At 46.0% G+C, this 23,312-nt stretch overlaps 1 protein-coding gene across 8 annotated transcripts in view; it reads right to left on the reverse strand.

Moving 5' to 3' along the window:
- Positions 1–23,312, reverse strand: part of FAM13C (family with sequence similarity 13 member C) — a 914,350-nt gene that overhangs the window by 803,012 nt on the left and 88,026 nt on the right. For all 8 annotated transcript variants that reach the window (XM_063961752.1, XM_063961754.1, XM_063961756.1 and 5 more), the window contains one exon: positions 17,083–17,292. In XM_063961752.1, coding sequence (XP_063817822.1) covers positions 17,083–17,292 — 210 coding nt within the window. The remainder of the gene's footprint in view (positions 1–17,082; positions 17,293–23,312) is intronic.

The raw sequence follows: 23,312 nt of genomic DNA on the forward strand, positions 1-23,312 counted from the left end.
CCGGCTGTGGTGGCTGTGTGACATCACATGCAGCTGCTGCAACCCGGGACGTGGCGAGTAGCCACCTGCCAGAGCAGCTAGGCTGTGCAGGCAGGGAGCTACTCAGCGGGTGCAAAAGCATCGCCGCTATGCTTTTGCTCCCTTACATGTCAGAGTAACTGATCGTAGGTGTGCTAAATTTAGCACATCTATGATCAGATCTGAATTACCCCCATTGTATGAAGTTGCACACCCTAATAGTAAGCCCCACACAGTGTGCAAGGACCTCATAACTTGGATAGACAGCAACAAACCCCCCGTAATTATCCATGCCATGATGACATGGGTGATCTGCTTTTTCAGCAAGTAGAGACCCTGCACTGTTTGAATGTCCTCCAAAAGCATTCCAGAGTCACATACTGGATCACATAGAGACACACAGAGGCACAGACACAGACTACTGGGGCACACAATATAGTGTTACACCTATAGTCTTCCCTTCTTCTCACCTTACAACATACTTGCCTACTCCCCCGGAATGGCCGGGAGGCTCCCGAAAATCGGGTGACCCTCCTGCCCCCCCGGAAGAGCAGACAAGTCTCCCGGAATCAGGGGTCCCCCTGCCCGTCCGCCCACTTAGTGTGTACAGTGGGCGGTCCGGGCAGTTGATGACGCGATTCTTGCTGAATCGCGTCATCATAGCCACGCCCCCTGCAGTGTAATGCCGGGAATCGCGGCATTACAGAGCGGGGGCGTGGCTTAAATTATGTGCCTCCAAAACTCCGCCCCCATCCCACCCCTGCTCCACCCCCATCCCGCCTCCGGTCCACCTCCTCCCCACCTCCCCTGCCCCCTTGCTGAGCCGACCTGGCTGCTCTCTCCTGCAGAGAGCAGCCAGAATGTCGGCAAGTATGCCTTACAAGCCAGAAGTTGTTACTCTAGGGCCTGTAGTAACTAACTACACCACCTCCTCTCTCCCATGATGCCGAAGTACTACTGAGTGCCCCCTGCTAAGAATCGACTGCCCTCTAGTGTATCCTCATCTACAGGACAGTCAAACAGTAAAACTGCAAATTATGGGGCAGATTTAACAAGTTTATTCTTGTTATCACTCATTCCGAATGATAAATGGTGCACCAGCCAATCAGCTCCTAGCTGTCATTTTCAAATGCATGACAGATAGGAGCTTATTAGCTGTGGCACTATTTATCATTTAGTAAAGAATATGTGCCCCTGTTGTAAAGTACCTGCATGTATCAAAGGGCAGGATCCTCATAAGGGAAAAAGGTAAGGGATATCTGGCAGTCCCCAGAGAAGTAATAGGGTTGTCGCAAGCAGCTAAACTTTCTAGCAGGCAGTCACAAGTAACAGACCTAGCCGCTGCTGCGTCCCGCAGCGCAGTTTGCCTATATCGGCAAATGTGATTGACAGCAGCAGATATATGCAGGGTGGCGACTTGGGTTTAAGGTGGGTGTGGGGGGCAGAATGGGGGCGTGCCGGGAGCATTTTTGGGGCGGGTGTGTGACATCACATGCAGCTGCTCCAATTAAAAAAAATGGTGGCAGACCGCCTAGTTGCGCTGCCAAAGATCAACCTTAGTTTGATGCATCACATGCTGGGAGGCCCTGCCCTGTGCAATAACTAGAGAAAGTTACTAGCAGCAGCAAGAAGAAAGTCTATTGAGTGTGGCGCATGGAGAAAATGGTCTCTGTTGCATAGCACGCTGCAGCACAGAGACATGAGGTGCAATCTTGAGTTCACTATAAGCATGTTTATTAAAGGAGTGATTTGATTTGCTGTGGAGCTATCACACTAGGCACAGCAGGAGCAATATGTGACTGTCATTACATTGCTGTAAGACCTGTGTTTAAGGCTGTTGTACAATACATATCCTGGCACTCCAAGTAAGTGTATCTTCACTGCAGTTGGTTCATAAACCACAAGGTCACACAGAGGAGAAGGTGAATGTCAACTGGAGAAACAGCAGCCACAAAAGCAAATTGAGTGGAAGTGAGGAGAAAAAATAAAAACATACTGTATACACTACTCTACAATGCTACGCCGATGGATAACCTCAAAAATATCCATGGCTCCAAACCCTACATGGTTTTTGTTATTTATTTACTGTAATGCTAAGTTTTGTCTCCCTGTACTGTCCTTTGTATGGTGCTGCAAAACATTTGTCGTGCCTTATAAATAAAATGTAATAATAATAATACTATTTATTGCCACCTCCACTCTCGCAGTCATGTAGGGTTTTGAGCCATGGATATTTTTGAGGTTATCCCTCGGCGTAGCATTGTAGAGTGGTGTATACAGTATGTTTTTATTTTTTCTCCTCACTTCCACTCAATTTGCTTTTTTGGCTGCTGTTTCTCCAGTTGACATCCACCTTCTCCTCTGTGTGCTACGAGAGTGGAGGTGGCAATAAATAGTATTATTATTATTAAATTTTATTTATAAGGCACCACAAATGTTTTGCAGCACCATACAAAGGGCAGTACAGGGAGACAAAACTTAGCATTACAGTAAATAAATAACAAAAATAGAGTACAGGTAACAAAGAGCACCACAATTCTCAAAACATAATACAGCTAAGATGTAAGTAGCGAAGGAGTAATCATTGTACTACTGGCTGGCATCCATAGATAGAGATGAGCCTTTACCAGCAGGAGAAAAAGCGGGTAAAGATAGTCGCTGAGTAGGAGAGAGCTGCGAGTGAGAAGAGGGCTTTGACAACAAGAGGAAAGAGGGCCCTGCTCTGAAGAGCTAACAATCTATTGAGAAGGGGCGACAGACAGATGACATGAGGTTCAAGCAAGCAGGAGGTAGCCTGATGGCAGTGCTGTTCAAGGTGTGAAAGGAATACAAGGAAGGTCTCAGTGCGCAAAAGATCAAAGCTGCTGGATATTACCCCCCCCCCCTCTCCAAAGAAGGTTCCCAAGTCCTTCACCACACGTGTCAAACAGAAAAAAATGAGAAAGAGGGACTTATCCTGCGCTCCACAATTGGGTGACGTCTCAATATATTCCAGAGTTATTTGTAAACTCATAGAGATAGAAACATAGAAACATAGAATTTGACGGCAGATAAGAACCACTTGGCCCATCTAGTCTGCCCCTTTTTTATTTTATCCTTTAGGCAATCTCAACCCTTTTTTAACCTTAATTCTTTGTAAGGATATTCATATGCCTGTCCCAAGCATGTTTAAATTGCCCTACAGTCTTAGCCTCTACCACCTCTGATGGGAGGCTATTCCACTTATCCACTACCCTTTCTGTGAAGTAATTTTTCCTTAAATTTCCCCTGAACCTCCCCCCCTCCAGTCTCAATGTATGCCCTTGAGTTCTAATACTTCTTTTCCTTTGAAGAATGTTTCCCTCCTGAACTTTGTTAAGACCCTTGATATATTTGAAAGTTTCTATCATGTCCCCCCTTTCCCTTCTCTCCTCCAAACTATACATGTTAAGATCTTTTAGCCTTTCCGGGTAAGTTTTGTGATGTAGGCCATGCACCATTTTAGTTGCCCTTCTTTGTACACTCTCTAATGTATTTATATCCTTCTGGAGATAGGGTCTCCAGAACTGGACATAGTATTCCAGATGGGGCCGTACCAATGACCTATACAGTGGCATTATCATTTCTTTTTTCCTGCTACTGATTCCTCTCCCTATGCAACCAAGCATCTGACTTGCCTTTCTCATTGCTTTGTTGCATTGCTTTCCTGCCTTCAAGTCACTTGAAATAGTGACTCCTAAATCTCTTTCCTCCTCTGTAGTTTCCATTATATTGATACTATACTTAGCCTTTGGGTTTTTGAGACCCAAGTGCATGATTTTGCATTTTTTAGCATTAAACTGTAGTTGCCACGTTCTTGACCATTTCTCAAGCCTACCTAGGTCATTAATCATTTGTTTGACCCCTCCCGGTGTGTCTACCCTGTTGCATATCTTTGTATCATCTGCAAAAAGGCATATCTTCCCTTCAATACCATCTGCAATGTCACCAACAAAGATATTTAAGAGAACTGGACCAAGTACAGATCCCTGGGGTACTCCACTGGTAACATTTCCCTCCATAGATTGCACTCCATTAACTACGACTGTCTGTTTCCTATCCTGCAACCAGGTTCTTATCCATTTAACTGATTTATAATCCACCCCCAGGCTTTTAAGTTTATTTAGCAGTCTGCGATGTGGGACAGTGTTAAATGCCTTACTAAAGTCTAGATATGCTACATCTACAGCTCCCCCTTAATCTATTATTTTCATCACAGAGTCAAAAAAGTCAATAAGATTTGTTTGGCATGATCTCCCACCAGTAAATCCATGCTGTTTTGGATCCTGTAAGTTGTTTGATTTAAGATATTCCACTACTCTTTCTTTTAATAGTTTTTCCATTACTTTCCCTACTACTGATGTAAGGCTTACTGGTCTGTAGTTACTTGTTTCTTCCTTGCTTCCACTTTTGTGCAGTGGAACTACATTTGCTCTTTTCCAGTCCTCTGGAATAGCACCTGTATTTAGTGACTGGTTAAATAATTCTGTTAAAGGTGTAACCAGCACATATTTTAGCTCTTTGAGTATCCTTGGGTGTATCCCATCTGGTCCCATTGATTTATCCACTTTTAGTTTTGAAAGTTCTGTTAGGACCTTCTCCTCTGTAAATGTATTTTCATCTACCTTATTTTTATGAATGTCCTTGCAACTTAACTGTGGCCCCATCCCTTCTTCTGTAGTAAATACTGAGCAAAAATAATTATTTAGGTGATCTGCTATTGCCTTGTCTCCCTCCACCAAATGCCCACTCTCTGTCTTAAGTCTTATTATTCCTCCATTTGATTTTCTCCTTTCACTTATATACTTAACAAAAGTTTTGCCCCCTTTATGTACTGACTGGGCCATTTTCTCCTCAGCTTCTGCCTTTGCACGTCTGATCACTTTCTTAGCATCCTTCCGTCTGTCCAGATACACCTCTTTGTCGTTATTATTTTGAGTCTGTTTGTATTTCCTAAAAGCCATCTTTTTTGCTTTTACACTAGTTGATACTTCTTTTGTGAACCACACTGGCTTCCTTTTCCTGGTGCTTTTCCTAACCATTTTGATACAAAGGTCTGTTGCACTTAGTATTGCACTTTTCAGTTTTTTCCACCTCTCCTGCACTCCTTCCAAGTTCCTCCAGTCTGCCAATTAAACATCTTAAACATCTCCCCATTTTTGCAAAGTCAGCATTTCTAAAATCCAACACCTTTGTTTTTGTGTGACAGGAGTTGGATCCTGTCTTTATACTAAGCCATACTGCTTGATGATCACTGGATCCCAGGTGCTCACCCACATATATATCAGATATCCTATCACCATTTGTAAGAATTAGATCTAATATTGAGTCTTTGCGAGTGGGCTCCCTCACCAATTGCTTGAGAGATGCTCCCTGTAAGGAATGTAGAAATTTGCCACTTGTAGCTGAACTTGCAAAAGACCCCTCCCAATTTACATCAGGTAAATTAAAGTCTCCCATGATTATGACTTCTCCCTTAAAAGCCATTTTAGAGATGTCCAACAATAGGTTCCTGTCCAAATCCTGCCCCTGGCCTGGTGGTCTATAGATCACCCCAATGCGAATAATGTCCTTCTTCCCAGTTTCTATGGTGACCCAAAGGGCCTCAGTTTTGGCTTCAATATTTTGTATTAAAGTAGCATTTATGCTTTTTTTTCACATGCATTGCTACCCCTCCTCCTATTCTTCCTATTCTATCTTTCCTAAATAAATTGTATCCTGGTATAGCTAAGTCCCAGTCATGATTCTCATTGCACCAAGACTCTGTAATTGCCACAAAATCCAGGTTATCCCTTGTCATTATCGCAATTAGCTCTAGAATTTTGTCTCCTAAGCTCCTAGCATTTGCACACATAGCTTTAAGAATTTTGTCTGTGCATTTGTTATTAGTAGCCATGTCCAGAGCGTACAAAATAAATGACAAGTTTAAAGTTGAAATTACCTGTTTGGGGATGTTGCTCAGTATTTGTTTTCTTTTACTAATCAGTAATCATACTCTGTCCTTTACACCATGACTACACCTTACTAAATATAAAGATATAGTACACCTGACCACAATGGGTAAATGTTCAAAGGAGGTAAACACCAGTCAGTATGCAATAATAAACTGTTTCACCAAGCAACTTCCCCACACATGCAATGACATTTACAAGAAATCATTACATCAAGAAACATACATAAGTTTGCATAAGAGAGAACTGTAGTGAGCAGATTGGGGATGTCTTTTCATAGGTTTTTAAAAACAGATAATATACATAAGATGAATTACATACTTTTGAGGCATTAATGCAGTCCTTTTGTGGTAGTGTTGGTGTGTTGATGTTTCCCTTCTGTTTTCTTTCGGTTTAACGCAGGTATAACGCTATTTTTATAATAACACTTTTATGTCAGCACTTCTATGGGAGCACTACCAGCCTATGGCTATCCAGCCGTATACTAGACTTCAAATAGGAACAATATCCATGTGAATGCAATGATTGCAAACTCCACCCAATACAATCCCCCTTTAAGCTAAGGCCATAAATTAGCTTAGAAAAACAGACATTACATACCAATAAGGCAGCCAACTATATCTTTACAAAGAGAAAAACATACAAAAAAAGAACAACGCTTTTTCTATATACCTAGACTATTCAATCATGATATTCATTTGCCATATAAAAGAGAGGAATATTGTACATATATAGTGAAGTACAGTTTTAATATTATACATATAAAACAAATTGAACAGACATTAAAAACATCGTAAACTTTCCAATAGGAATGTGTAGCAGCAATTGAATAACAATTTTTTTATGTTTTATAAGAATAGCAGCATATCAAACTGGGGTGGGGAATGGTGAGGAAATTACCAGATAGTCTGAACTGTGTACACAGTTCAAAGCTAGCTTGCGGGTTTATTAGGTGCAGGGAAACCCGGGAATCCCCTGTGCCTCGCTGCACTGGAATGGCTCAGTCCTCTCCTGTCCCCTCCTCACAGTCCTGTAGTCACCAACGCGTTTCTACCAGGATGTGTTGGAATACTGGCCGTCGGGATCCCGATGTCGGTCTTTTGATCCTGACTGCTGTGATTTTATAACAAACCCCTGGCAGCTGCAGTCAGTGGGTCAGTCACTGTCTCTTTCTGGTTCAGCCTCTTTTCCTCCACTGATACCTTGAACCTCGTTCGGCTCTCCTGTGCAGTTCAAGGCATGAGGCAGGGGGATAGAGGAGCAGCCTTAGGACTAGGTTATGCATCGGAAGGGTACGCTTTGATGAATAGGTGGGTTTTTCGTGCCCCTTTGAAGCTTTGCAAGGTCAGAGAGAGTCTAATAGAGCGGGGGAGTACGTTCCACTGAAGGGGTGCAGCACAGGCAAAATCTTAAACTCGAGCATGGGAAGCAGTGACCAGGGCAGAGGAGAGGTGACGGTCATTGGCTGACCGCAGGGGGCGGGAGGGAGTATGAAGGGAGAGGAGGTTGGAGATGTAGGGAGCAGTGGAATTAGAGATGGCCTTGTATGTGAGGGTGAGGAGTTTGAAGAGGATTCTGTAGGGGAATGGGAGCCAGTGCAGATTTTGTCAAAGGGGAGTGGCAGATGTGGAGTGCCGGGAGAGGAAGATAAGCCTAGCTGCGGAGTTGAGGACAGATTGGAGGGGAGCAATATGGGAGCAAGTGAGGAGAACATTTCAGTAGTCGGGTCGTGAGATGACCAGTGAGTGGATGATAAGTTTAGTTGCACTCTGGGAGAGAAATGGCCTGATGCGGACAATGTTGCGTAGCTGGGACCAACAGGATTGTGCCAGAGCTTGGATGTGGGGTGCAAAGGAGAGGGGTGATTTCTAGAGATGAGCGGGTTCGGTTTCTTTGAATCCGAACCCGCACGAACTTCACTTTTTTTTTCACGGGTCCGAGCGACTCGGATCTTCCCGCCTTGCTCGGTTAACCCGAGCGCGCCCGAACGTCATCATGACGCTGTCGGATTCTCGCGAGACTCGGATTCTATATAAGGAGCCGCGCGTCGCCGCCATTTTCACACGTGCATTGAGATTGATAGGGAGAGGACGTGGCTGGCGTCCTCTCCATTTAGATTAGATTTAGAAGAGAGAGAGATTGCTGTGATACTGTAGATTAGAAGAGAGTGCAGACAGAGTTTAGTGACTGACGACCACAGTGACCAGTGACCACCAGAGACAGTGCAGTTGTTTGTTTTATTTAATATATCCGTTCTCTGCCTGAAAAAAACGATACACAGTCACACAGTGACTCAGTCTGTGTGCACTGCTCAGCCCAGTGTGCTGCACATCAATGTATTGTATATAAAGCTTATAATTGTGGGGGAGACTGGGGAGCACTGCAGGTTGTTATAGCAGGAGCCAGGAGTACATGATAAATAATATTATATTAAAATTAAACAGTGCACACTTTTGCTGCAGGAGTGCCACTGCCAGTGTGACTAGTGGTGACCAGTGCCTGACCACCAGTATATTAGTAGTATTGTATACTATCTCTTTATCAACCAGTCTATATTAGCAGCAGACACAGTACAGTGCGGTAGTTCACGGCTGTGGCTACCTCTGTGTCGGCAATCGGCAGGCAGTCCGTCCATCCATAATTGTATTATAATATATACCACCTAACCGTGGTTTTTTTTTCATTCTTTATACCGTCGTCATACTAGTTGTTACGAGTATACTACTATCTCTTTATCAACCAGTGTACAGTGCGGTAGTTCACGGCTGTGGCTACCTCTGTGTCGGCACTCGGCAGGCAGTCCGTCCAACCATAATTGTATTATATACCACCTAACCGTGGTTTTTTTTTCATTCTTTATACCGTCGTCATACTAGTTGTTACGAGTATACTACTATCTCTTTATCAACCAGTGTACAGTGCGGTAGTTCACGGCTGTGGCTACCTCTGTGTCGGCACTCGGCAGGCAGTCCGTCCATCCATAATTGTATTATAATATATACCACCTAACCGTGGTTTTTTTTTCATTCTTTATACCGTCGTCATACTAGTTGTTACGAGTATACTACTATCTCTTTATCAACCAGTGTACAGTGCGGTAGTTCACGGCTGTGGCTACCTCTGTGTCGGCACTCGGCAGGCAGTCCGTCCAACCATAATTGTATTATAATATATACCACCTAACCGTGGTTTTTTTTTCATTCTTTATACCGTCGTCATACTAGTTGTTACGAGTATACTACTATCTCTTTATCAACCAGTGTACAGTGCGGTAGTTCACGGCTGTGGCTACCTCTGTGTCGGCACTCGGCAGGCAGTCCGTCCAACCATAATTGTATTATATACCACCTAACCGTGGTTTTTTTTTCATTCTTTATACCGTCGTCATACTAGTTGTTACGAGTATACTACTATCTCTTTATCAACCAGTGTACAGTGCGGTAGTTCACGGCTGTGGCTACCTCTGTGTCGGCACTCGGCAGGCAGTCCGTCCAACCATAATTGTATTATAATATATACCACCTAACCGTGGTTTTTTTTTCATTCTTTATACCGTCGTCATACTAGTTGTTACGAGTATACTACTATCTCTTTATCAACCAGTGTACAGTGCGGTAGTTCACGGCTGTGGCTACCTCTGTGTCGGCACTCGGCAGGCAGTCCGTCCATCCATAATTGTATTATAATATATACCACCTAACCGTGGTTTTTTTTTCATTCTTTATACCGTCGTCATACTAGTTGTTACGAGTATACTACTATCTCTTTATCAACCAGTGTACAGTGCGGTAGTTCACGGCTGTGGCTACCTCTGTGTCGGCACTCGGCAGGCAGTCCGTCCAACCATAATTGTATTATAATATATACCACCTAACCGTGGTTTTTTTTTCATTCTTTATACCGTCGTCATACTAGTTGTTACGAGTATACTACTATCTCTTTATCAACCAGTGTACAGTGCGGTAGTTCACGGCTGTGGCTACCTCTGTGTCGGCACTCGGCAGGCAGTCCGTCCAACCATAATTGTATTATATACCACCTAACCGTGGTTTTTTTTTCATTCTTTATACCGTCGTCATACTAGTTGTTACGAGTATACTACTATCTCTTTATCAACCAGTGTACAGTGCGGTAGTTCACGGCTGTGGCTACCTCTGTGTCGGCACTCGGCAGGCAGTCCGTCCAACCATAATTGTATTATAATATATACCACCTAACCGTGGTTTTTTTTTCATTCTTTATACCGTCGTCATACTAGTTGTTACGAGTATACTACTATCTCTTTATCAACCAGTGTACAGTGCGGTAGTTCACGGCTGTGGCTACCTCTGTGTCGGCACTCGGCAGGCAGTCCGTCCATCCATAATTGCATTATAATATATACCACCTAACCGTGGTTTTTTTTTCATTCTTTATACCGTCGTCATACTAGTTGTTACGAGTATACTACTATCTCTTTATCAACCAGTGTACAGTGCGGTAGTTCACGGCTGTGGCTACCTCTGTGTCGGCACTCGGCAGGCAGTCCGTCCAACCATAATTGTATTATAATATATACCACCTAACCGTGGTTTTTTTTTCATTCTTTATACCGTCGTCATACTAGTTGTTACGAGTATACTACTATCTCTTTATCAACCAGTGTACAGTGCGGTAGTTCACGGCTGTGGCTACCTCTGTGTCGGCACTCGGCAGGCAGTCCGTCCATCCATAATTGTATTATATACCACCTAACCGTGGTTTTTTTATACCACCTAACCGTGGCAGTCCGTCCATAATTGTATACTAGTATCCAATCCATCCATCTCCATTGTTTACCTGAGGTGCCTTTTAGTTCTGCCTATAAAATATGGAGAACAAAAAAGTTGAGGTTCCAAAATTAGGGAAAGATCAAGATCCACTTCCACCTCGTGCTGAAGCTGCTGCCACTAGTCATGGCCGAGACGATGAAATGCCAGCAACGTCGTCTGCCAAGGCCGATGCCCAATGTCATAGTACAGAGCATGTCAAATCCAAAACACCAAATATCAGAAAAAAAAGGACTCCAAAACCTAAAATAAAATTGTCGGAGGAGAAGCGTAAACTTGCCAATATGCCATTTACCACACGGAGTGGCAAGGAACGGCTGAGGCCCTGGCCTATGTTCATGGCTAGTGGTTCAGCTTCACATGAGGATGGAAGCACTCAGCCTCTCGCTAGAAAACTGAAAAGACTCAAGCTGGCAAAAGCACCGCAAAGAACTGTGCGTTCTTTGAAATCCCAAATCCACAAGGAGAGTCCAATTGTGTCGTTTGCGATGCCTGACCTTCCCAACACTGGACGTGAAGAGCATGCGCCTTCCACTATTTGCATGCCCCCTGCAAGTGCTGGAAGGAGCACCCGCAGTCCAGTTCCTGATAGTCAGATTGAAGATGTCAGTGTTGAAGTACACCAGGATGAGGAGGATATGGGTGTTGCTGGCGCTGGGGAGGAAATTGACCAGGAGGATTCTGATGGTGAGGTGGTTTGTTTAAGTCAGGCACCCGGGGAGACACCTGTTGTCCGTGGGAGGAATATGGCCGTTGACATGCCAGGTGAAAATACCAAAAAAATCAGCTCTTCGGTGTGGAGGTATTTCACCAGAAATGCGGACAACAGGTGTCAAGCCGTGTGTTCCCTTTGTCAAGCTGTAATAAGTAGGGGTAAGGACGTTAACCACCTCGGAACATCCTCCCTTATACGTCACCTGCAGCGCATTCATAATAAGTCAGTGACAAGTTCAAAAACTTTGGGTGACAGCGGAAGCAGTCCACTGACCAGTAAATCCCTTCCTCTTGTAACCAAGCTCACGCAAACCACCCCACCAACTCCCTCAGTGTCAATTTCCTCCTTCCCCAGGAATGCCAATAGTCCTGCAGGCCATGTCACTGGCAAGTCTGACGAGTCCTCTCCTGCCTGGGATTCCTCCGATGCATCCTTGCGTGTAACGCCTACTGCTGCTGGCGCTGCTGTTGTTGCCGCTGGGAGTCGATGGTCATCCCAGAGGGGAAGTCGTAAGCCCACTTGTACTACTTCCAGTAAGCAATTGACTGTTCAACAGTCCTTTGCGAGGAAGATGAAATATCACAGCAGTCATCCTACTGCAAAGCGGATAACTGAGTCCTTGACAACTATGTTGGTGTTAGACGTGCGTCCGGTATCCGCCGTTAGTTCACAGGGAACTAGACAATTTATTGAGGCAGTGTGCCCCCGTTACCAAATACCATCTAGGTTCCACTTCTCTAGGCAGGCGATACCGAGAATGTACACGGACGTCAGAAAAAGACTCACCAGTGTCCTAAAAAATGCAGTTGTACCCAATGTCCACTTAACCACGGACATGTGGACAAGTGGAGCAGGGCAGGGTCAGGACTATATGACTGTGACAGCCCACTGGGTAGATGTATGGACTCCCGCCGCAAGAACAGCAGCGGCGGCACCAGTAGCAGCATCTCGCAAACGCCAACTCTTTCCTAGGCAGGCTACGCTTTGTATCACCGCTTTCCAGAATACGCACACAGCTGAAAACCTCTTACGGCAACTGAGGAAGATCATCGCGGAATGGCTTACCCCAATTGGACTCTCCTGTGGATTTGTGGCATCGGACAACGCCAGCAATATTGTGTGTGCATTAAATATGGGCAAATTCCAGCACGTCCCATGTTTTGCACATACCTTGAATTTGGTGGTGCAGAATTTTTTAAAAAACGACAGGGGCGTGCAAGAGATGCTGTCGGTGGCCAGAAAAATTGCGGGACACTTTCGGCGTACAGGCACCACGTACAGAAGACTGGAGCACCACCAAAAACTACTGAACCTGCCCTGCCATCATCTGAAGCAAGAAGTGGTAACGAGGTGGAATTCAACCCTCTATATGCTTCAGAGGTTGGAGGAGCAGCAAAAGGCCATTCAAGCCTATACAATTGAGCACGATATAGGAGATGGAATGCACCTGTCTCAAGTGCAGTGGAGAATGATTTCAACGTTGTGCAAGGTTCTGATGCCCTTTGAACTTGCCACACGTGAAGTCAGTTCAGACACTGCCAGCCTGAGTCAGGTCATTCCCCTCATCAGGCTTTTGCAGAAGAAGCTGGAGGCATTGAAGAAGGAGCTAACACGGAGCGATTCCGCTAGGCATGTGGGACTTGTGGATGCAGCCCTTAATTCGCTTAACAAGGATTCACGGGTGGTCAATCTGTTGAAATCAGAGCACTACATTTTGGCCACCGTGCTCGATCCTAGATTTAAAGCCTACCTTGGATCTCTCTTTCCGGCAGACACAGGTCTGCTGGGGTTGAAAGACCTGCTGGTGACAAAATTGTCAAGTCAAGCGGAACGCGACCTGTCAACATCTCCTCCTTCACATTCTCCCGCAACTGGGGGTGCGAGGAAAAGGCTCAGAATTCCGAGCCCACCCGCTGGCGGTGATGCAGGGCAGTCTGGAGCGACTGCTGATGCTGACATCTGGTCCGGACTGAAGGACCTGACAACGATTACGGACATGTCGTCTACTGTCACTGCATATGATTCTCTCAACATTGATAGAATGGTGGAGGATTATATGAGTGACCGCATCCAAGTAGGCACGTCACACAGTCCGTACTTATACTGGCAGGAAAAAGAGGCAATTTGGAGGCCCTTGCACAAACTGGCTTTATTCTACCTAAGTTGCCCTCCCACAAGTGTGTACTCCGAAAGAGTGTTTAGTGCCGCCGCTCACCTTGTCAGCAATCGGCGTACGAGGTTACATCCAGAAAATGTGGAGAAGATGATGTTCATTAAAATGAATTATAATCAATTCCTCCGCGGAGACATTGACCAGCAGCAATTGCCTCCACAAAGTACACAGGGAGCTGAGATGGTGGATTCCAGTGGGGACGAATTGATAATCTGTGAGGAGGGGGATGTACACGGTGATATATCGGAGGGTGAAGATGAGGTGGACATCTTGCCTCTGTAGAGCCAGTTTGTGCAAGGAGAGATTAATTGCTTCTTTTTTGGGGGGGGTCCAAACCAACCCATCATATCAGTCACAGTCGTGTGGCAGACCCTGTCACTGAAATGATGGGTTGGTTAAAGTGTGCATGTCCTGTTTTGTTTATACAACATAAGGGTGGGTGGGAGGGCCCAAGGATAATTCCATCTTGCACCTCTTTTTTCTTTTCTTTTTCTTTGCATCATGTGCTGATTGGGGAGGGTTTTTTGGAAGGGACATCCTGCGTGACACTGCAGTGCCACTCCTAGATGGGCCCGGTGTTTGTGTCGGCCACTAGGGTCGCTAATCTTACTCACACAGCTACCTCATTGCGCCTCTTTTTTTCTTTGCGTCATGTGCTGTTTGGGGAGGGTTTTTTGGAAGGGACATCCTGCGTGACACTGCAGTGCCACTCCTAGATGTGCCCGGTGTTTGTGTCGGCCACTAGGGTCGCTAATCTTACTCACACAGCTACCTCATTGCGCCTCTTTTTTTCTTTGCGTCATGTGCTGTTTGGGGAGGGTTTTTTGGAAGGGACATCCTGCGTGACACTGCAGTGCCACTCCTAGATGTGCCTGGTGTTTGTGTCGGCCACTAGGGTCGCTAATCTTACTCACACAGTCAGCTACCTCATTGCGCCTCTTTTTTTCTTTGCGTCATGTGCTGTTTGGGGAGGGTTTTTTGGAAGGGCCATCCTGCGTGACACTGCAGTGCCACTCCTAGATGGGCCCGGTGTTTGTGTCGGCCACTAGGGTCGCTAATCTTACTCACACAGCTACCTCATTGCGCCTCTTTTTTTCTTTGCGTCATGTGCTGTTTGGGGAGGGTTTTTTGGAAGGGACATCCTGCGTGACACTGCAGTGCCACTCCTAGATGGGCCCGGTGTTTGTGTCGGCCACTAGGGTCGCTTATCTTACTCACACAGCGACCTCGGTGCAAATTTTAGGACTAAAAATAATATTGTGAGGTGTGAGGTATTCAGAATAGACTGAAAATGAGTGTAAATTATGGTTTTTGAGGTTAATAATACTTTGGGATCAAAATGACCCCCAAATTCTATGATTTAAGCTGTTTTTTAGTGTTTTTGGAAAAAAACACCCGAATCCAAAACACACCCGAATCCGACAAAAATAATTCGGTGAGGTTTTGCCAAAACGCGTTCGAACCCAAAACACGGCCGCGGAACCGAACCCAAAACCAAAACACAAAACCCGAAAAATTTCAGGCGCTCATCTCTAGTGATTTCCTCACAGTCTCTTGGGGAGTCTTCACAGTTCAATAATGCAGTCTGACTATGACATCACGTGCCATGTCAACATAAACAAAATTGGTTCTGCAAGCCAATGAGCACTGTCTACCATTATACTACATGTCTCTAGGACAGTGGTGGCTAACCTTGACACTCCAGCTGTTGTTGATCTACACATCCCAGCATGCCCTGCATCAGTTTTAGCATGGCCAAATAACAAAACTGATATAGGGCATGCTGGGATGTGTAGTTCAACAACAGCTGGAGTGTCAAGGTTAGCCATCACTGCTCTAGGGCATATTCATCAATATGTCCCATGTACCCTCCCATACTTTGATATCTGATTCACCCGCAAATTGCTGTGTCAGTCTCCGTATTACCGGAGCCATTCAAGATTTCTCCGGAGTGGGAACAACTGCTCAGGAAAGCAGCTGTCCCTGTGAGCTCTGTCATTGGCAGTTCCGCTGCCAATTAGTAGTGGCATAACTTTATACTGCATCACTTTGTTAGAAAGTGTAAAAACACACAAATTTCCCCCATGACACTGATTATAGTGGCTTATACAACACCTCACTGTTACAATAAACGTAAAATATTTAATTAAAATAATAGCTATGATGGGTGAGTTTGCCAACAGAAGTTACTGTATGCTGGATTACAATTTAGGGTCTAATTCATATTTGCATGCAAAACAATGATTTACATATAAGTACAATATTTGGGGGTCTGGGCATGTGCAGAGCGGTCTTGCGATGTGGCTCTCAGACTCCTGTCAACTGCAGTGCATTTGGAGGGTGGAGCCGGGGTGTCACCCAGCACCTTTCTTCCTTTCTGAAGGCGTGACGGATCAAGGTTCTGCATCATCAGACGCAGACTTCTTAGACCCTGTGTCCGGATACTATGGCCAGTCTGAGTAACCTTCAGCTTACACAGGCTGGCCAGTGCCTGTAACCTTCTCGAATCACGACTGATTGCTGTGATGGTCACGATGGTGAGCCGAGGTTGTGTCCTCAGACGCAGCACTCAGATCCTCGCTAATGCTAATAGGAGGCGTCTATCTCCTACAGATGCCTCCTGCTGCATTCAAATTTGAATTAGACACTAGGTGGAGGGTTAGGGTTAGGCTGCGGGAGGGGTGGGTTAGGGCTAGAATACTCACCAGAAACCATCATCATTGTGAGCAAAGGGAATCCGCTGCCAGGATTGTGACCATCAAGCTCCTGACTGTACCCAACTCTCTAAGTTCTGTCCTGTCTCCAACATGCATGCACAGTGGAAGCATAGGCACTTGCTGCAGGTCCCACTGCTAGAGTGACAACACAGACCCCGGCTAGTAAGGACGGAGGGCCACTCTGCTCTAGAATGGGACTGGTAAAGGATGAGATGGAGCAGTGAGGGGACAGATTTGGGGATAGGAGGAACAGGGCAGGGACTGGAAATGACTAGGATCGAGCGAGATAGAGCAGGGGCATGGCCCCTTTACTAGCAATTAATCAACAGGGTTAGTCATTAATAAATAATACACAAATAAAGTAAGATAGTCTTTGTGATGTCATGCGATGCTCACAATTTCAAATACATGGCTGACCAATAGAATCATATCCTTAGAGTTGATAATAAGTGTGTTTACGGACTGTATTAGGGTATAAGAACATCAAATCTATACTGTAGTATAGTTTATGTGACCAGTTATTGTTTAGAATCCTCTCTGTTAATTTACACTACTGACTGCACATCTCCCTACTGTAAGAACTCCATGTAGTCCATCCAGGTTTGAGCTTTGGAGTGCAGGAATGTGCTATATTGATATGCCTGTGTAAGCAGTATCTGTTCATTCCTGATTTATTTTTTACCTTTGTAGACAGAGATGAAGGCAGGTTGTATAGTTTCTGGGATTACACCCTCTGGGAGCTCCTTTAGGAACAGTTTAAGAAGACTGGCCACACTATCTATATCACCTTCTTGGCTTAGATCCACCTTCTCCCCCTCATCGTACATTGCTTTCAAAGCCAATACTTTCTTCTGTGAGCCAGTAATTCTAAATAGGCCTTTGTGCTCCAGACCTGCAAGAAAGCAGTTGGTTTGGTTACTGAAATGCTGCCAGTAAGTCATTAATGTAATGTGCAGGCTTGGTTTGCTACATTTTTTAATCTTGATAAATACGTATTGGAAGTACTATTCTATGATTGTCCATCTCCAATGTTCTAAAGAATGAGCACCTAACATGTTTTGTCTTATTCAATGAATCAGAGCCTAGAACGTGATCTCCAATCACCCTACAAATACTATATGAATATTAATACTGTAACACTGTATTGTACAATGGCACTGCATAAATGTTAAATTATTTTTTCCCTTGATCCACTGTGTATGTAGATTTGCCTCACTGAGTAAACAGTGTGTAATTTGATTCATACATTGTTGTGTGGAAGCTACTGTACTAATCTGTCATTTATGTATAGGATATCTGCAATACCGCTTACAGTATAGACCCAGAACCACTAATACTGTACAGTAGAGTTTAGAGAGCACAAACATAGAAACATAGAATTTGACGGCAGATAAGAACCACTTGGCCCATCTAGTCTGCCCCTTTTTTGTATCTTTACTGCTATACAGTCTTAGCCTCTACCACCTCTGATGGGAGGCTATTCCACTTATCCACTACCCTTTCTGTGAAGTAAGTTTTCCTTAAATTTCTCCTGAACCTCCCCCCTCCAGTCTCAATGCATGTGCTCGAGTTCTAATACTCTTCTTCCTTTGAAGAATGTTTCCCTCCTGAACTCTGTTAAAACCCTTGGTATATTTGAAATTTTCTATCATGTCTCCCCTTTCCCTTCTCTCCTCCAAACTATACATGTTAAGAAGAGCATCAACATTTCCACTCAGGGCAGTAGAGAGCCTGTCTGGGCCCAGGTACTTTTCTGGGGGCGTGGCCAAATCACAAGAGACGTGGTCATGCATCCTTAGAAAATAATACAGAATCAATTTTATTTCAAGCGCCTCCCTGACCACACTGCAGCCAAGCACACAGCAGCATGTGCTGCGCTGAGGAGAAAAGCTGCAGCTGCCAGGTAAGGTGGGGAGGGGTGGGACTTGGGCCCCCACCTGATCCCTCCATCAGACCTGGGCCTAGGTAAATAGTAGACACACACACACACACACACACACACACACACACACACCCCCCCACCCCCCCACCCCCCACACACACACACACACACACACACTTTTGCCACCACTGTTTCCACTTTAAAGATGTGAATCAATATTCATTATATTCTATTCTCTATTGCTTTGTGGATAATACTAATCATGTTCATCTCTGGTCATAACTATTATGTGATTGCAATGCAGTCATATAAGAGGACTCTTTCACCAAGTTGTAAGAAGTGCCTCCATGAAAGTATAACCATTTTCTTATTTTCCTTTTAAGTATTCACTTATTGTTAGCCAGACGGGCACCCTTAACAATGGCAGCAGCAATTAATTTGACATCTTAAATATACTAGTATATATAATTTGATCATTAGTAGTGTGCATTTAAATAAGCCTTTTGATATCAGTGTGGTGGTCACCCCCAAACCACTTTTCCTTCAGCATGGATGGAAGCAAAAGGGCAAATGAGAGCTTCATTCCCAGACATTGCAGCTTCTGGCAGGATATCATGGATATCTCCTGCTCACCTTTCAGTCCTGATCTAGCCCACGTCCCCTTACAAATAGTGACAGCAGGAATTTACTGTACATGGTGTTGATTCCCAGACCCCTGCTGCTTCCCATGGAAAAGAGGTCCACGTTACAAAAAGTGCAAGCTTAATTAGGCTGACCATATTATCCCTTTAACCTGGGACACTCATGAATTACACACGTTCTGTGGCTGCTTAAAACCCAGGTGAAATGCAGGCTTGTAGTCAGCCAGCCACAGAACCTGTGTAATCCATGAGCGTCCCAGGTTAAAGGGATAATATGGTCAGCCTAACTTAATGAACTGAGCCCTAAGAGCTCTATTTAGTAAAGTGGTGCATGAAGTATCGGCACATTTTGGTGATTTTTGCACCATTCTTTGCGCTTCGTTTAGTAAATAAACATTTCGCTGGAGAGGTCTTGTGTAAACCTACCTCTCTGTGGAATCAGTTTCAGCTGCCCGACACCAGCATACTTCTGATGTGAAGGGGACTTAGTCCTGCCTTAAACGTGTTGCACATTGCAAATGCGTACAAGACAGTTTCGTATATTGCGGCCTGTGCATGTAAAGACTAACCTTGTTCATGCACAAAGGTACGAAAAGCAGATTTAAGACTATGCATGAATAAGCTGCAAAGGCCCGTACACACTGGTCGATATACTGTAGTAAACATTGTCGCTCATTTTGACCCTTCCTGAGCGACGTTGTTTAGTATATCGACTAGTATGTACGCTGTACACGGCGAGCGATGCGCCACCCTGCAGGTTGTTAACGACACCCAGTCTCGGCCGTGCATGCAGCTCAATTTGGACTCATCATCCAAAGCTGAAAGCTCCTGGCGGCCACGGCATGATGTCACTGTGCGCTAGTGTAAATAATCCTGTTAGTGCAATTTCTTTCATTGCAGCAGCACGGACAAAGAAAGCTGGTTCTTTTTTTAATGAAATTGGCGCATGCGCCATTTGTCTTTTGATCCCTGCACATGCGCAGTCATTGTGACAGCATGCCGTGTGTAAAAAAAAAAAATCTTTAGGATACCTAGCACCTGGTTCCACTCAGGGCTGGCAACAGAAATGTGGGGGCCCCTCAGATTAGATATATATGTATATTTATTAAAGCACAACAGAATTCGCGCTATATAAGAAACTGTTAAAGTATATATTTATATATTTATTTACACAAATATATAAATATGTATATCTCTCTTTCATCCCCCATACACACCACAGTCTGTGTCTCCCTCTCTCCTTCCAACCACACACCCCACAATCTGTCTCTCCCCAATAAAACCATGCTGCATTCTCAGCTCCCCCACCCCATCCCAAAGCCCTGTATTCCCTCACCAATCCACTCTTACCCTGGGAACAGATTCACCTGTGCTGCACTCCCCAGACCCGAACACTGCACATCAGACCCTACCAGATGAGGCCAGTGCAGGGCATGGGAATCCTGGCCTGTGGAGCTGCTGTCATGTCCCATAACTGCCTGCAACAGAGCTGGACCCGGAAGAGTGGGCGCATGCACGGCGCTACCCGCTCAGCAAAGGGATGCAGAGCAGGCAGGCGCCAGGGTGGAAATGGAAAGGCGCTCTCCCTGCTTTGCATCCCTGCTGCGCTGCCTGTGTCTTCTGTTGTTGCTAGCTGCTGCGCCTGTCACACTGACAGGCAGCGGCGCTGGCAGTTTGAATCCTCCTCCCCCTCCCCTCTTGCAGCGGCATGTCAGTATTCTGCTTAAAAATTGTCGGAGCTACGTGTCGCTGAGGGGGCGGAGCTATGTGGGACCTAAGGGGGCGGAGCTACACGGGACCACCAGTCTGACTCTGCTACAGATCCAGGATTCCTGCTTGCCAGCCAGCCAGATAAGTAAGTGGATGGCAGGGGACTCCCTAAATCTCCCAGCAGCTCCTCAGCAACCTCTCTTCACTCCTTTATGTGTTACCCCACCCCCAGGTCTCCTGTAGCTCCTCCGTTCTCCTCCCCCTGCTTCCACTAGCTGGGCTAGATGGAGGATCCCAGAGCTTCCCCAGCTGCTCCTACCCACCCCATGTGTGCCTCTTTGCCATGTGCTCTGCTCCTACCCACCCCATGTGTGCCTCTTTGCCATGTGCTCTGCTCCTACCCACCCCATGTGTGCCTCTTTCCCATGTGCCTCTGCTCCTACCCAGCCCATGTGTGCCTCTTTCCCATGTGCCTCTGCCCCTACCCACCCCATTTGTGCCTCTGCTCCTACCCACCCCATGTGTGCCTCTGCTCCTAACCACCCCATGTGTGCCTCTTTCCCATGTGCCTCTGCTCCTACCCAGCCCACGTGTGCCACTTTCCCATGTGCCTCTGCTCCTACCCAGCCCATGTGTGCCTCTTTCCCGTGTGCCCCTACTCCTACCCACTCCATGTGTGCCTCTTTCCCATGTGCCTCTACTCCTATCCACCCCATGTGTGCCTCTTTCCCATGTGCCTCTGTTCCTACCCTCCCCATGTGTGCTTCTTTCTCTATATCCCTATATGTGCCTCTGCTCCTAGCCTCCCCATGTGTGCCTCTTTCTCTATATCCCTATGTGTGCCTCTGCTTCTACCCACCCCATGTGTGCCTCTTTCTCTATATCCCCTACCCACCTATATCAACTATGTTTCTGCCCCTCCCCCTTCTATTCCTCAGTCCTCTTTCGCTTATAGCTAAAATAAAGTTGGAGAAAGGACCTCTGACGCCACCAGGGTGAGGAGCCATACCCGAACAAGGTACCCGAAATGTACCCTTGTGGGCTCGCATCGCTCGCCACGCTTAGAGCTCATTGGCTCGCTCTTCTCCGCTCGCCACCGGGTTGCTAATGGTAGTAGTTGGTGGCGTGGATAGTGAAAGTACTATCCCGTCGGCCTAGCTCTTCCCCCTGATGTCAGAGGTCTTTTCTCCAACTTGATTCTAGCATCTACCGTCCCCTTTCCCATCAGTGCCTCTGCTCACTGTCATATATTTATCTTTAGTACATTCTCCATCCGTGCCTCTGTCCCCTCTTTCTGTGTCTTTAAAGCCCCTCCCGTGGCTCTGCTCCCTATGCCATCTTTACCTCTGCCACCATGTTCATTAGTCCCTCTGTCCCCCCCCCCCCTCCTGTGTGACTCAGCTCCTTTCCCCATCTGTACGTCTGCTACCTCCTCACGTGTGCCTATGCCTCCTCTCCCCCCCTCCATGGCTGGCAGCTGCCATCAGAAGAGGCGCAGACCAACAGATGCAAGATAGCACCGCATAATTCATCTGAGGAATGTCATGTGAGCATCATTCTCTATTAATAATAATTTTAGATTTCTATTTTATGTGAGTGTGTGTGTATATATATATATATATATATATATATATATAAAAATAAACTACTATAGTACAGATGTAGCCATCAGAGGCATAACTAAGGGGATCGAGCAGGGCGCCTTGGCAGGCCCAGCAGAGGGGTCGCCGCCAGCAGCCAGGGCATCATGCCCACTCGCCCCTGCTATTGCTCTGCATGCCTCCGGGACGTCCCCCATCCCGCTGCTATGTGAGGGGAGGAGAGCGGCTCTCCTGCCCCTCAATGTGCTGTGTCTGGTCTCCTTTTGATTCGTTAGCCAATCAGAGCTCCTGATTGGCTGCCGGCCTGCGAGCTCTGATTGGCTAACGAACTGGCACCAAGATACCCGCTGCCAGAGACTGGACTTCATGGAGCAGCATTGAGCGGCAGGAGAGGCACTGTGCTGTGCTCTCTTCACCTCACATAGCAGAGGCAGCGGTGAGCGCGGGGGGGGGGGGGGGTAATGTGTATCTTGGGGCTATTTGTATCTTTCACTGTGTGGGGAAATGTGTATCTGTCACTGTGTGGGGCAATATGTATCTCACTGTGTGGGGCAATGTGTATCTGACTGATACTGTGTGGGGCAATGTGTATCTGGCACTGTGTGGGGCAATGTGTATCTGTCACTGTGTGGGGCAATATGTATCTAGTACTGTGGGGCAATGTGTATCTGGCACTGTGTGGTAATGTGTATCTGGCACTGTGGGGTAATATGTATCTGGCACTGTGGGGTAATGTGTATCTGGCACTGTGGGGTAATGTGTATCTGGCACTGTGGGGTAATGTGTATCTGGCACTGTGGGGCAACGTGTATCTGGCACTGTGGGGCAATGTGTATTTGGCACTGTGGGGTAATGTGTATCTGGCACTCGGGTAATATGTATCTGGCACTGTGGGGCAATGTGTATCTGGCACTGTGGGGAAATGTGTATCTGTCACTGTGTGGGGCAATATGTGTCTGGCACTGTGGGCAATGTGTATCTGGCACTGTGGGGTAATATGTATCTGGCACTGTGGGCAATGTGTATCTAGCACTGTGGGGTAATACGTATCTGGCACTGTGGGGCAATGTGTATCTGG

The sequence above is a fragment of the Pseudophryne corroboree genome, chromosome 3 (assembly GCF_028390025.1).
Source record: "Pseudophryne corroboree isolate aPseCor3 chromosome 3, aPseCor3.hap2, whole genome shotgun sequence".
Classification (NCBI taxonomy): Eukaryota; Metazoa; Chordata; class Amphibia; order Anura; family Myobatrachidae; genus Pseudophryne; species Pseudophryne corroboree.